The sequence below is a fragment of the Cydia pomonella genome, chromosome 24, assembly GCF_033807575.1.
Source record: "Cydia pomonella isolate Wapato2018A chromosome 24, ilCydPomo1, whole genome shotgun sequence".
NCBI classification, from domain to species: Eukaryota; Metazoa; Arthropoda; class Insecta; order Lepidoptera; family Tortricidae; genus Cydia; species Cydia pomonella.
Genome location: NC_084726.1, coordinates 1,691,094 through 1,707,357, shown reverse-complemented (window position 1 = coordinate 1,707,357; position 16,264 = coordinate 1,691,094). Strand labels below are relative to the sequence as shown.

Below are 16,264 nucleotides of genomic sequence, written 5' to 3'. Positions count from 1 at the left end.
TTGCCGACCCTAACCCCACCCCCCTCGTTGAGCTCTGGCAACCTTACTCACCGGCAGGAACACAACACTATGAGTAGGGTCTAGTGTTATTTGGCTGCGGTTTTCTGTAAGGTGGAGGTACTTCCCCAGTTGGGCTCAATTTGTGTAATAATGTCCTATAATATTTATTTTATTTACTCGTATGTATTTATTTTTTGCTGGCATGGTTGCGAAACTTGGGCCTTAATACAAAAGAATAACAAACATGCATGGTCCAAGTCGGAAACTGTAGAAACAAGTAGCAAGTAAAATCATTGTATTATGTGTATATGTAAAGTCATTGTATAGGTGACACAGCTCAGGTAAGAAAACACATCAAATATTTTTTGTAGGTATAGCAATCTGTCAGACTTATATAATGTATATTCTCATTTCTTTATTCATTTTATTTTTCTTTTTCTTTTGTAAGAATTCGATATGTTTTCTGAAAGAGCTACGTATTTGTATGGTTTGATATATATATATATATATATATATATATATATATATATATATATATATATATATATTTATCAAATTTCCATAAAGAAAAGTAGCTACTGTATGTAATTGCATGATTTCTATAGTAATCCAAATTGTATTTTTTTTTCTTATTTGTCGCCACATGTGGGGCAAAGTAATCAGATGCAAATTTTGAGTCGTTTCGTTATGTAAGCTGGTAAAATTGACTTTTAAATGATGATTTTGGATGATAAATTTTTTATTAAGTTCATTCGGATTTGACCTGTTTTGTTTTTTTTTTTTGGTATTTCATAGTTAGTATTTTCCTCGCGTCGGTCTAGTGAAAAATTTTGTGTTTCACTCGGAGGCAAAGTTTGTTTAACCCTCGTGCCTTGAAACCCTCGCAACGCTCAAGATTCTACTTCTCGAACCACTCGCTACGCTCGTGGTTCAATTTTGGAATCTGTCGCTTGCTCGGGTATCAATATTAGCACGAACGGTTAAACAACAACTTTGCCCCCTTGTAAAACAAATAACTATTACAGTACATATGGTGCTACTTTATAGCACTAGTGCGAAAATTAGCATATTACGTTACTGTGTCGAACATTTAAAGGGCCATATGTACTGTAAAACGTTGTACGATACATGTGCGAATAGGCAATTCGCAACTCGTGTCAATTTAAAACACTCCCTTCGGTCGTGTTTTAATTTATCACCACTCGTTTCTAATTTCCTATTTTTCGCACTTGTATCGTAATGTACTATTATAATGTTTAAACGAATTATTTGTCATTTTTAGGGTTCCGTAGTCAACTAAGAACCCTTATAGTTTCGCCATGTCTGTCTGTCTGTCTGTCCGTCCGAGGCTTTGCTCCGTGGTCGTTAGTGCTAGAAAGCTGAAATTTGGCATGGATATATAAATCAATAAAGCCGACAAAGTCGTACAATAAAATCTAATTTTTTTTTTTTTAGGGTACCTCCCCTACGCGTAAAGTGGGGGTGAAATTTTTTTTTCGCTTCAACCCTAGAGTGTGGGGTATCGTTGGAAAGGTCATTCAAAACTAATAGGGGTTTTCAAGAAACATTTTTAGAAGTGAATATATTCGGAGATAATCGCTCCGAAAGATAAAAAAAAATGTGTCTTCCCTTTAACTTTTGAACCATAGGTCCGGTCCATAAAATATGAAAAAAATTGTGGAAGTAGAACTTAAGAAAGACATTGTACGAAAACTATAGCGGACATGATCAGTTTAGCTGTTTTTGAGTTATCGCAAAAAGTTTTCCCTTCATAGTAAAAAGACTTACTTTAATTAGGTACTGATTATGCAAATTTGCCTATTTGTTTAACTCGGGTGAAAGGTACCGTTTCATCCCGTGGTTAACAATTTACTATACTTTAAGCTCCAATTTAGCTTATTGTGACGAAAGAGTAACTACGGAACCCTACACTGAGCGTGGCCCGACATGCTCTTGGCCGGTTATTTATATGTAATATTTTAATATAAGGTAGATAAATACCTGATCGTCGTTGTAGCTGCCTACACTCCTGGAGTGCCGGTGCCGGCGCAGACACATGGCGGCCTGCGGGGACTGCCCGGCCACGGACTCCTGGAAAACAATTATGAATTAGAAACGATAATATATGAAGTTATAAACTTTCCTAAGAAGTGAGTAAAGCATCGTAATATGTATTATTGAAGATATCTGGGAAAAATACGACGTGTTTGGCCTAGTGGGTAGTGACCCTGCCTACGAAGCTGATGGTCCCGGTTTCAAATCCTGGTAAGGGCATTTGTTCTTGTGATGAGCATGGATATTTGTTCCTGAGTCATGGGTGTTTTCTATGTATTTAAGTATTTATATATTATATATATCGTTGTCTAAGTAGCCTCAACACAAGCCTTATTGAGCTTACTGTGGGACTTAGTCAATTTGTGTAATAATGTCCTATAATATTTAGTATTTAATTTAATTTAGTTTAAAATAACTATATTTTATCAATAAAGTTTTGATTGATTGATTGATTGAAAAACGACTTCAACAAGTGTTTTCGTCGTTAATGTATCCTACTCGGCAATAATTCAAGTATTTAATTGAATAAAAATAAATAAATATTATAGGGACAATCTTACACAAATTGGCTAATTGTAAGTCCCACGGTAAACTAAGAAGGCTTGTGTTGTGGGTACTCAGACAACGATATTAATATACAAATACTCGAGTACAAATATCTGTGCTCATCACACAAATAGAATAGAATAGAATAATTTTTATTCGTAAACACAAACAAGACACATAAAACTACATGATATAACAAAAACAAAGGAAGTATAAAGTGCCACGAAATGGCCTCATCTCAGCATGTTGCTGGTGGCTTCCAGCGCTGATCTTCCGATGAGACCATCAAGTGAGAAAAATCACGAAAGGCCCTTTAAATAAATGCCTTTACCCAGATTTGAACCCAGGACCATCATCAATATGAACGTTCAACTTTAAACGAGTTGAATAAATATCTGAGAAAAACTTCTTAAAAAAATGTTTTAATCGTCTATGTAAAATACATAACAATAAATCAAGTTTTGAGTTGAATAAAAGGTAACAATTTAATAAAAAATTAAATAAACAGAGGACAGAAAAATACGGTCCTTTAATATTAAATGCACTTTAGCAATCCATCTTAGGTAACTCTGCCTCGATTTGGCAAGCAATAAAATGTGAACACGCCACCATATACGCCATTTCTATGAAATATACCATTTTGTTGCTGCGAAATAGGTGCAGATTTATTTTAGACGAACTCTATTTCGACCTGAAAAGATCTGTCATTCCTAAAAGTGTATTGATTTTATTACAATTGGCTATTATACTGAAAAGTTTGACGACCGCTGGACTTAGAGAAAAGTCAATAATTACCTTAAATCTGTTGAACTGTCTATATTTCCCTCTATCCGACGCGACAAGGCTTCTCAAACTCTGCGTATGCGAGCATCGGTTGTCCGGCAACCAGCGATACGTGCCGAACAATTTTGCAGTGTCGTTCCTAGAACAAAAGGTTGAAACTAGCTTGGCAATGGTTCTAGCGTTCATGTAAGAAACAATTGCTATGTAAAAGAATATGATTGAAAGAGACAGACATAGTTAAAAAGAAATAGAGAGAGGTTATGATCTTATTAAAATGTAACATTTTTCTGGGGAAAATTTGATATGTAAAATGGTCATTAATAGCAGTTTATGTGACTGATACATAATAAAAGGCATTAAAATACACGAGTGTGGGTTTATGAAGCGAACTAAGTGAGTTTCTTAAAAGGATCACACGAGTGTTTTAATGCCTAACCCCCTTATTCATAAAACTTTACGGGCCTGATTTAGTTCAATTATGTTTTATCCCTTTCTTACAAATACATAAGTCAAAATGACAGATAAAGACAAACGATTCATAGCTAATTCAGGCCAGTAACGCGTTCATGAATAACGCCATAATTATGTACAATTAGTACAATTACATACACTATTTTATCTACACACAAATTATAAACTTTTTATGATATATTCACTAACCTAACTTACAGCCGACGTTGGGGCATCGTTGCTCTCATGGCGGATACAAGCCAACATGCAAGATTTGTCAAAATTTTATGCAATTGACATTTCATTTCGAACAAAAAGGCATCTCGACTGATATTAGAATAGAGGTCAAATCGAATTACTTTTTTTCAGATATGTTCCAAATTTGAATGTCGTTACCACATCGATTTTGATGTAGTAATGAAGCAATTACAACATTATCACAGATAAGAAATTTGTTGTAAAAAAACAGTTTATCGTAATGTTGGCCATTATTTACGGATTTTGAAGGCATCATAGAGGGTTTATGATATGTGTACATAAAATATATAAGTACACGGTAAAATTTTAATATACTCATATATTCTGCGTAATGACTTTATAGATCATACCAAAGAGAACTTGAAATAGAGGTGGACTGTCAAGAAAGCTTTGTAGCCACAGTAAATTTACTGCCATCTTCCGACACATGATTAAAACTTTTAGAACGCCATTTGACTTCGATCCTTATTCTTTCACTGATATGAGTAATTTTTTTTATACTACGTCGGTCCAAACAAGCATACGGCCCGCCTGATGGTAAGCAGTATCCATAGCCTATGTACGCCTGCAACTCCAGAGGAGTTACATGCGCGTTGCCGACCCTAACCCCCTCCCCACCCCTCGTTGAGCTCTGGCAACCTTACTCACCGGCAGGAACACAACACTATGAGTAGGGTCTAGTGTTATTTGGCTGCGGTTTTCTGTAAGGTGGAGGTACTTCCCCAGTTGGGCTCTGCTCTAGATCTGGAATGACATCCACTGGCTGTGCCCTACCACACAGAGCGAGATGACATTCACTATGCCCATACCTCTTTTGTGGACGTAGTTTAAGGACGTACCCGGATCCGGGTTAAATTAGTTAAATGTCAAAAAGTGGCGCCATCTAATAGATCAAAGGCCAAAGTTATGGCGGTATCGTTTCGAGCGATGGCGCCATAACCTTTAGCCGATGTCCGGTAAGATGGCGCCTTTTTTTGACATTTAACAAATTTAACACATATCAGTGAAAGAATAAGGATAATAGTCGAATGGCGTTCTATTTTTTTTTATGTTGATAGTGACATTGTGAATAGCTAAGTCGGATTCTGATTCTGAGTGTATGCGGTGTGGTGTGACCATGGGTGTATGTAAGATTAAGAGTAAAGGCTTCATATCAGTGATAGGGAGGCCCAAAAATTATATAAAACTTTTACTGACAATTATTATGATTATATATTATGAGGTATAATCATCGGTCTCTGTAGATTAGCGACCGTAGGATATAAACTATGTTTTACTTAGGCTTTATCTGAGTTCAGGGAGGCCTATAGAGTTCAATAAATGATTTGATACTTGTGATGTGTTACCATGAGGTAAAATAAGAGTCCTTATATGTGTGGTAGGGAGGCCTAAAGAAATCTACATTACATGAAAATACTCACGATTTATGTGGCCTAATCACAAGTCTCTGTAGATTAGTGGTCTCATATCTGTACCGGGGAGGCCTCTCGCCCATAACAGTTGCGCTATACACTTCTTTAGCAAAAACATGGCATATGTAACATCTCTAAAATACTCACGAATTATGAGGTGTAATCGTCAATCTCTGTAAATTAGCGAGTGTAGGCCTCATATCTGTAACAGGGAGGCCTCTCGCCCACAACAGTTGCACTTTGCATTTGTTTAGCAAAAACATGGTATTTATATGAAACATCTTTAAAATACTCACGGATTATGAGGTGTAATCATCAGTCTCTGTAGATTAGCGAGCGTAGGCCTCATATCGGTGACGGGGAGGCCTCTCGCCCATAATAGTTGCGCTATGCACTTGTTCAGCAAAAACATAGCGTAGCGGAATAGCGTCGAGTCGCCGCCTCGGGCGAAGAGCGGTATGCTGAAATAAATAAAAAAGAAATTGTTATACTTGGCAAATATATTGAATACCTAAGTACGTCTTTTGATTAAATACGTGTTAACGAGGCGATTAAAGAGATGGTATCTTTTATTTGATCAAATCTCTTCCATGGAATAGTTCCAAAAAAATATTTTAATTTCTGCTTATGATTTATATGGGCAAAAATCGCACCCAATATAGTTTTCACGTACATTACATTTATGGCCATTTCATTTCGGAGAACAGAAAACCAGAATATAACCTAAATCTGTCTACGACACTACCACCGACTGCTCTTTTTAAAATGTTTCACCTTACGAATTGTAGAAATTTAATTTGCACAGGACAGGACAAGATCTTAGTAGTCGGGGAGGTCGCGGGTTCAAAACCCGGCTCGTGCATTGGCACCGATAAACTCATTGGAGTTTATCGGAATTTATGTACGAAATATCATTTGATACCAGTCGCTTTTTGGTGAAGGAAAACATCGTAAGGAAAGCGGAGTAATCCTAATAAGGCCTAGGGAATGAAGAGGAAGGTCAGAGTGCAGTAACTTTCGTAAAAACTAGTGTCAACGCCAATTCTCGGGCAAGGCTCGGAACCGGTTTATTCTTCATACAAAAAATACCGGTATTATTAAGTTCTTTTTCGTTCTTTCGTTTATTATTTCATTTTTAATGGGATTATCTAATAATGCGAAGTTGTTGCCTAAAAACATGATCCAGTCCTACGTAAAGAGTATAAAATAATTAAAAATATTGGGCTATTTTGGGATTTAAAAATAAACCGGTTCCGAGCCCTGTTCTCGGGATTAGTTGCCAATCGGACCCCAGGGTCATAAGTCTTGGCAAAAATGCCGGGACAACGCGAGGAAGATGATGAGGATCTCAGTCGTCGAACCAAGCTTCAAGACCACAGCTTATACGATTCACATTGTCGTCTCTTCTAAAAAAAGTTCTCTGCTAATCTGCTAATCTAGTAATCTGCTAAGTATTCAGTTTGGTAATTTTTATTAAACCGTAATAACATATCTTTTGGATCGGTACTCATTCATTTGGTTCATTCGCTTATTAGGTTACTCACTCGGTCACTCACTCAGTCATTCACTCGGTTATTCATTCATTGCTTTTCCATTTTACTCTTTAGAAATAAAATTTACTTAGGATCAGGCAAGTGCGGTGTGATGTCCAATATTTTCGTCGCCGAACCTAGCAACGTGATCTTGTATCGTAACGGTAAATTTGAATTTATTTTTTTGAGATGGCGGCCGTCAGCACAACAACTCGGCCATCCTGAAACCTTAACCTAAGAAACGTCTTTGAAAATCGACTTACTTCGGGTCAGGTAAGTCCGGAGTTATATCCAATATCTTGGTCGCCGAGCCCAGCAAGGTGATCTTGTATCGCAGCGGCAGGTTCAAGATGGCGGCCGTCAGCACAACAACTCGGCCATCCAGAAACCTTAACCTAAGAAACGTCTTTGAAAATCAACTTACTTCGGGTCAGGTAAGTCCGGAGTTATATCCAATATCTTGGTCGCCGAGCCCAGCAAGGTAATCTTGTACCGCAGCGGCAGGTTCAAGATGGCGGCCGTCAGCACAACAAGGCCATCCTGAAACCTAAACCTAAGAAACGTCTTTGAAAATCGACTTACTTCGGGTCAGGTAAGTCCGGAGTTATATCCAATATCTTGGTCGCCGAGCCCAGCAAGGTGATCTTGTATCGTAACGGTAAATTCAAGATGGCGGCCGTCAGCACAACAACTTGGTCATCCTGAAACCTTAACCTAAGAAACGTCTTTGAAAATCGACTTACTTCGGGTCAGGTAAGTCCGGAGTCGCCGAGCCCAGCAAGGTGATCTTGTATCGTAATGGTAAATTCAAGATGGCGGCCGTCAGCACAACAACTCGGCCATCCAGAAACCTTAACCTAAGAAACGTCTTTGAAAATCAACTTACTTCGGGTCAGGTAAGTCCGGAGTTATATCCAATATCTTGGTCGCCGAGCCCAGCAAGGTAATCTTGTACCGCAGCGGCAGGTTCAAGATGGCGGCCGTCAGCACAACAAGGCCATCCTGAAACCTAAACCTAAGAAACGTCTTTGAAAATCGACTTACTTCGGGTCAGGTAAGTCCGGAGTTATATCCAATATCTTGGTCGCCGAGCTCAGCAAGGTGATCTTGTATCGTAACGGTAAATTCAAGATGGCGGCCGTCAGCACAACAACTCGGCCATCCTGAAACCTTAACCTAAGAAACGTCTTTGAAAATCGACTTACTTCGGGTCAGGTAAGTCCGGAGTTATATCCAATATCTTGGTCGCCGAGCCCAGCAAGGTGCTCTTGTATCGCAGCGGCAGGTTCAAGATGGCGGCCGTCAGCACAACAACTCGGCCATCCAGAAACCTTAACCTACGAAACGTCTTTGAAAATCGACTTACTTCGGGTCAGGTAAGTCCGGAGTCGCCGAGCCCAGCAAGGTGATCTTGTATCGTAACGGTAAATTCAAGATGGCGGCCGTCAGCACAACAACTCGGCCATCCTGAAACCTTAACCTAAGAAACGTCTTTGAAAATCGACTTACTTCGGGTCAGGTAAGTCCGGAGTTATATCCAATATCTTGGTCGCCGAGCCCAGCAAGGTGCTCTTGTATCGCAGCGGCAGGTTCAAGATGGCGGCCGTCAGCACAACAACTCGGCCATCCAGAAACCTTAACCTACGAAACGTCTTTGAAAATCGACTTACTTCGGGTCAGGTAAGTCCGGAGTCGCCGAGCCCAGCAAGGGTGATCTTGTATCGTAACGGTAAATTCAAGATGGCGGCCGTCAGCACAACAACTCGGCCATCCTGAAACCTTAACCTAAGAAACGTCTTTGAAAATCGACTTACTTCGGGTCAGGTAAGTCCGGAGTTATATCCAATATCTTGGTCGCCGAGCCCAGCAAGGTGCTCTTGTATCGCAGCGGCAGGTTCAAGATGGCGGCCGTCAGCACAACAACTCGGCCATCCAGAAACCTTAACCTACGAAACGTCTTTGAAAATCGACTTACTTCGGGTCAGGTAAGTCCGGAGTTATATCCAATATCTTGGTCGCCGAGCCCAGCAAGGTAATCTTGTACCGCAGCGGCAGGTTCAAGATGGCGGCCGTCAGCACAACAAGGCCATCCTGAAACCTAAACCTAAGAAACGTCTTTGAAAATCGACTTACTTCGGGTCAGGTAAGTCCGGAGTTATATCCAATATCTTGGTCGCCGAGCCCAACAAGGTGATCTTGTATCGTAACGGTAAATTCAAATTCAAGATGGCGGCCGTCAGCACAACAACTTGGTCATCCTGAAACCTTAACCTAAGAAACGTCTTTGAAAATCGACTTACTTCGGGTCAGGTAAGTCCGGAGTCGCCGAGCCCAGCAAGGTGATCTTGTATCGTAATGGTAAATTCAAGATGGCGGCCGTCAGCACAACAACTCGGCCATCCAGAAACCTTAACCTAAGAAACGTCTTTGAAAATCAACTTACTTCGGGTCAGGTAAGTCCGGAGTTATATCCAATATCTTGGTCGCCGAGCCCAGCAAGGTAATCTTGTACCGCAGCGGCAGGTTCAAGATGGCGGCCGTCAGCACAACAAGGCCATCCTGAAACCTAAACCTAAGAAACGTCTTTGAAAATCGACTTACTTCGGGTCAGGTAAGTCCGGAGTTATATCCAATATCTTGGTCGCCGAGCTCAGCAAGGTGATCTTGTATCGTAACGGTAAATTCAAGATGGCGGCCGTCAGCACAACAACTCGGCCATCCTGAAACCTTAACCTAAGAAACGTCTTTGAAAATCGACTTACTTCGGGTCAGGTAAGTCCGGAGTTATATCCAATATCTTGGTCGCCGAGCCCAGCAAGGTGCTCTTGTATCGCAGCGGCAGGTTCAAGATGGCGGCCGTCAGCACAACAACTCGGCCATCCAGAAACCTTAACCTACGAAACGTCTTTGAAAATCGACTTACTTCGGGTCAGGTAAGTCCGGAGTCGCCGAGCCCAGCAAGGTGATCTTGTATCGTAACGGTAAATTCAAGATGGCGGCCGTCAGCACAACAACTCGGCCATCCTGAAACCTTAACCTAAGAAACGTCTTTGAAAATCGACTTACTTCGGGTCAGGTAAGTCCGGAGTTATATCCAATATCTTGGTCGCCGAGCCCAGCAAGGTGCTCTTGTATCGCAGCGGCAGGTTCAAGATGGCGGCCGTCAGCACAACAACTCGGCCATCCAGAAACCTTAACCTACGAAACGTCTTTGAAAATCGACTTACTTCGGGTCAGGTAAGTCCGGAGTCGCCGAGCCCAGCAAGGTGATCTTGTATCGTAACGGTAAATTCAAGATGGCGGCCGTCAGCACAACAACTCGGCCATCCTGAAACCTTAACCTAAGAAACGTCTTTGAAAATCGACTTACTTCGGGTCAGGTAAGTCCGGAGTTATATCCAATATCTTGGTCGCCGAGCCCAGCAAGGTGCTCTTGTATCGCAGCGGCAGGTTCAAGATGGCGGCCGTCAGCACAACAACTCGGCCATCCAGAAACCTTAACCTACGAAACGTCTTTGAAAATCGACTTACTTCGGGTCAGGTAAGTCCGGAGTTATATCCAATATCTTGGTCGCCGAGCCCAGCAAGGTAATCTTGTACCGCAGCGGCAGGTTCAAGATGGCGGCCGTCAGCACAACAAGGCCATCCTGAAACCTAAACCTAAGAAACGTCTTTGAAAATCGACTTACTTCGGGTCAGGTAAGTCCGGAGTTATATCCAATATCTTGGTCGCCGAGCCCAACAAGGTGATCTTGTATCGTAACGGTAAATTCAAATTCAAGATGGCGGCCGTCAGCACAACAACTTGGTCATCCTGAAACCTTAACCTAAGAAACGTCTTTGAAAATCGACTTACTTCGGGTCAGGTAAGTCCGGAGTTATATCCAATATCTTGGTCGCCGAGCCCAGCAAGGTGATCTTGTATCGCAGCGGCAAGTTCAAGATGGCGGCCGTCAGCACAACAACTCGGCCATCCTGAAACCTTAACCTAAGAAACGTCTTTGAAAATCGACTTACTTCGGGTCAGGTAAGTCCGGAGTTATATCCAATATCTTGGTCGCCGCAGGGACCGGAAAACCCGTTCATTTGGCTTACCCGTTCGAATGGGTAACCCCTTCATATGATAAGCTAATCGTTTGGGTAACCCGTTCAACCGGTTACCCAACAATAATGATTAACCCGTATTATTCAGATTAACCTAATCGTAACAAGTGGTTACCGCTTACAGGAGCTGATTCGGTTTGTGTTTTGCATGTACTAACCGGTAACCTTTCGGTTTAGGGTAAGCCTTACCCCTCTCCCGCGCCTTTCCCCCACCGCTGCGGCACCGCGGCAGAGATGGGCATTACGTAATTGATTGACGATAGTTATATTGTAACTACCGACGTAAAAGTACTTTTCGTTAATGTTGACTTACTATATAGATGCTTATTTGTATCCGGTTTTAGTAAGATGGCGGCCACACACTTTGTCATAAAAATCATCATTTTTAGGTTTTAGGGAGTTCCGATTTCGAAAATGATGACGATTTTGGAATCCAAGATGGCGGCCATGCAGTAAGTCATAAAAGTCGTCATGTAAATCGGTTTTTAGGTTTATGGGAGTGCAGATTTAGAAAAAGATGACCATTTTGGAGTCCAAGATGGTGACCATGTACTATGTCATAAAAATCGTCATGGATGTCGTTATATAGGTTTTAGGGAGTGCAGATTTCGAAAATCATGACTATTTTGGAATCCAAGATGGCGGCCATGCAATTTGTCATAAAAGTCGTCATGGATGGAGTCCAAGATGGTGACCATGTATTATGTCATAAAAATCGTCATGGATGTCGTTTTATAGGTTTTTAGGGAGTGCGGATTTCTAAAATCATGACTATTTTGGAATCCAAGATGGCAGCCATGCAATTTTTCATAAAAGTCGTCATGGATGTCGTTTTATACGTTTTAGGGAGTGCGGATTTCGAAAATGATGACCATTTTGGAGTCCAAGATGGCGGCCATGCAATTTGTCATAAAAGTCTTTATTGATGTCGTTTTATAGGTTTTAGGGGGTGCGGATTTCGAAAATCATGACTATTTTGGAATCCAAGATGGCGGCCACATGCAATTTGTCATAAAAGTCGTCATGGATGTCGTTTTATACGTTTTAGGGAGTGCGGATTTCGAAAATGATGACCATTTCGAAGTCCAAGATGGCGGCCATGCAATTTGTCATAAAAGTCTTTATTGATGTCGTTTTATAGGTTTTAGGGAATGCGGATTTCGAAAATCATGACTATTTTGGAATCCAAGATGGCGGCCATGCAATTTGTCATAAAAGTCGTCATGGATGGAGTCCAAGATGGTGACCATGTACTACGTCATAAAAATCGTCATGGATGTCGTTTTATAGGTTTTAGGGAGTGCGGATTTCGAAAATCATGACTATTTTGGAATCCAAGATGGCGGCCATGCAATTTGTCATAAAAGTCGTCATGGATGTCGTTTTATACGTTTTAGGGAGTGCGGATTTCGAAAATGATGACTATTTTGGAATCCAAGATGGCGGCCATGCAATTTGTCATAAAAATTGTCATGGATGGAGTCCAAGATGGTGACCATGTACTACGTCATACAAATCGTCATGGATGCCGTTTTATAGGTTTTAGGGAGTGCAGATTTCGAAAATCATGACTATTTTGGAATCCAAGATGGCGGCCATGCAATTTGTCATAAAAGTCTTTATTGATGTCGTTTTATAGGTTTTAGGGAATGCGGATTTCGAAAATCATGACTATTTTGGAATCCAAGATGGCGGCCATGCTATTTGTCATAAAAGTTGTCATGGATGTCGTTTTATACGTTTTAGGAAGTGCAGATTTCGAAAAAGATTACCATTTTGGAGGCCAAGATGGTGACCATGTACAATGTCATAAAAATCGTCATGGATGTCATTATATAGGTTTTAGGGAGTGCAGATTTTGAAAATGATGACTATTTTCGAATCCAAGGTGGAGGCCATGCAATTTGTCATAAAAGTCGTCATAGATATCGTTTAATAGGTTTTAGGGAGTGCGGATTTCGAAAATGATGACCATTTTGAAATCAAAGGTAGCGGCCACACATTTTGTCATAAAAGTCATCATGGAAGTCATTTTTTAGGTTTTAGGGAGTGCGGATTTCGAAAATCATGACTATTTTGGAATCCGAGATGGCGGCCTTGTTTTTTGTCATAATAGTCGTCATGGATGTCGTTTTATAGGTTTTAGAGACTGCGGATTTCGAAAAAGATGATCTTTTTGGAATTCATGATGCCGACCATGAAATATGTCAGAAAAATAGTCATGGATGTCGTTGTATAGGTTTTACGGAGTGCGGATTTCGAAAATCATGACTATTTTGGAATCCAAGATGAGGACCATGCAATTTGTCATAAAAGTCGTCATGGATGTCGTTTTATAGGTTTTAGGGAGTGCGGATTTCGAAAGTCATGACTATTTTGGAATCCAAGATGGCGGCCATGCAACTTGTCATAAAAGTTGTCATGGATGTCGTTTTATAGGTTTTAGGGAATGTGGTTTTCAAAAATGATGAACCTCAACCATGTGTATCGTAAAAAACTCGTCATGACATTTAAAATGAGCTTAAACTCGATAGCATTATGGGAAATCATCGATGAGTTCCATTGACAACTTCCGATTTCACTATCAGACCTTCGTCACCATGTGTATCGTAAAGAACTCTTCAAGACATTTTAAATGAGCCCAAACTCAATAGCATTACTAGTAGTTATCGATGAGTTCCAACAACACCTTCCGATTCCACCATCAGACTTTCGCCACCATGTAACTCGATAGCATTATGGGAAATCATCGATGAGTTCCATTGACAACTTCCGATTTCACTATCAGACCTTCGCCACCATGTGTATCGTAAAGAACTCTTCAAGACATTTTAAATGAGCCCAAACTCAATAGCATTACTAGTAGTTATCGATGAGTTCCATCAACACCTTCCGATTCCACCATCAGACCCTCGCCACCATGTGTATCGTAAAGAACTCGTGAACACCTTTAAAATGAGCCCAAACTCGATAGCATTACTTGTAGTTATCGATGAGTTCCATCAACACCTTCCGATTCCACCATCAGACCCTCGCCACCATGTGTATCGTAAAGAACTCGTCAAGATATTTAAAATGAGCCCAAACTCGATAGCATTACTAGTAGTTATCGATGAGTTCCATCAACACCTTCCGATTCCACCATCAGGCCCTCGCCACCATGTGTATCGTAAAGAACTCGTCAAGACCTTTAAAATGAGCCCAAACTCGATAGCATTACTAGTAGTTATCGATGAGTTCCACTGACACCTTCCAATTCCACCATCAGACCCTCGCCACCATGTGTATCGTAAATAACTCGTCAAGATATTTAAAATGAGCCCAAACTCGATAGCATTACTAGTAGTTATCGATGAGTTCCATCTACACCTTCCGATTCCACCATCAGACCCTCTCCCCCATGTGTATCGTAAATAACTCGTCAAGACCTTTAAAATGAGCCCGAACTCAATAAAATTATAAGAAGCCATTGATGAGTTCCACTGATACAGGAGATGTGCACAGACAGCTAACGATAAAGAAAGTGACTATAATAGGAGTAATAGGTACTAAACGAAAATATACCAAAATCAATGCAACGCCTTACCATATTAGGTAATTTGCCTTAAACTTTAGCATGTGTTTTGAAATCTACGTTGTGCGCTACTTGACATAACGTACACTTTTGTTTGAATTAGCAATATTAGGTCGGCAAATTACAAAGCCTTTGACAAATACCGACTGCCGCCGCGCCGCGCCGCGCACTCGCACGTGCACGTAGGGAATGGAACCGCCGTGTTTCGCGTCGGGCGCTACGTTAATAGACCATATGCAGTTCACGTAAAAGTTAAAACAGCTTGTTCGTATTTAATCAGCGCTTGAAGCGGTAACCCTTTCCCGGGTTTTTAATATCGGTAAGCGCTAACCTGAATTAATTCAAATAAAAGGATTAGTTTCTTAACCGGTAAGCCAATCAAAAAGCTTACCGAAATGAAGCGGTTTTTGGAACACAGCTTTACAATAACCCGGGTTTTTGAACGGGTTAGGGTAAGCGGGTCCGGTCCCTGGGTCGCCGAGCCCAGCAAGGTGCTCTTGTATCGCAGCGGCAGGTTCAAGATGGCGGCCGTCAGCACAACAACTCGGCCATCCAGAAACCTTAACCTACGAAACGTCTTTGAAAATCGACTTACTTCGGGTCAGGTAAGTCCGGAGTCGCCGAGCCCAGCAAGGTGATCTTGTATCGTAACGGTAAATTCAAGATGGCGGCCGTCAGCACAACAACTCGGCCATCCTGAAACCTTAACCTAAGAAACGTCTTTGAAAATCGACTTACTTCGGGTCAGGTAAGTCCGGAGTTATATCCAATATCTTGGTCGCCGAGCCCAGCAAGGTGCTCTTGTATCGCAGCGGCAGGTTCAAGATGGCGGCCGTCAGCACAACAACTCGGCCATCCAGAAACCTTAACCTACGAAACGTCTTTGAAAATCGACTTACTTCGGGTCAGGTAAGTCCGGAGTCGCCGAGCCCAGCAAGGTGATCTTGTATCGTAACGGTAAATTCAAGATGGCGGCCGTCAGCACAACAACTCGGCCATCCTGAAACCTTAACCTAAGAAACGTCTTTGAAAATCGACTTACTTCGGGTCAGGTAAGTCCGGAGTTATATCCAATATCTTAGTCGCCGAGCCCAGCAGGGTGATCTTGTATCGCAGCGGCAGGTTCAGGACAGCGGCCGTCAGCACAACAACTCGGCCATCCAGAAACCTTAACCTAAGAAACGTCTTTGAAAATCGACTTACTTCGGGTCAGGTAAGTCCGGAGTTATATCCAATATCTTGGTCGCCGAGCCCAGCAAGGTGATCTTGTATCGTAACGGCAAATTCAAGATGGCGGCCGTCAGCACAACAACTCGGCCATCCTGAAACCTTAACCTAAGAAACGTCTTTGAAAATCGACTTACTTCGGGTCAGGTAAGTCCGGAGTTATATCCAATATCTTAGTCGCCGAGCCCAGCAGGGTGATCTTGTATCGCAGCGGCAGGTTCAGGACGGCGGCCGTCAGCACAACAACTCGGCCATCCAGAAACCTTAACCTACGAAACGTCTTTGAAAATCGACTTACTTCGGGTCAGGTAAGTCCGGAGTCG

At 41.4% G+C, this 16,264-nt stretch overlaps 2 protein-coding genes across 2 annotated transcripts in view; one reads left to right on the top strand and one right to left on the bottom strand.

The window, feature by feature from the left end:
* Nucleotides 1–16,264, top strand: part of LOC133531045 (uncharacterized) — a 452,747-nt gene that overhangs the window by 226,440 nt on the left and 210,043 nt on the right. The gene's annotated exons all lie outside the window — the stretch shown is intronic.
* The window catches only part of LOC133531202 (uncharacterized), a 41,075-nt gene that overhangs the window by 3,252 nt on the left and 21,559 nt on the right, over nt 1–16,264 (bottom strand). Inside the window, exons 7-9 of the mRNA XM_061869340.1 lie at nt 5,801–5,965; nt 3,397–3,523; nt 2,002–2,091 (exon numbers count right to left, since the gene is read on the bottom strand). Of these exons, the coding sequence (XP_061725324.1) occupies nt 2,002–2,091; nt 3,397–3,523; nt 5,801–5,965 (382 nt within the window). The remainder of the gene's footprint in view (nt 1–2,001; nt 2,092–3,396; nt 3,524–5,800; nt 5,966–16,264) is intronic.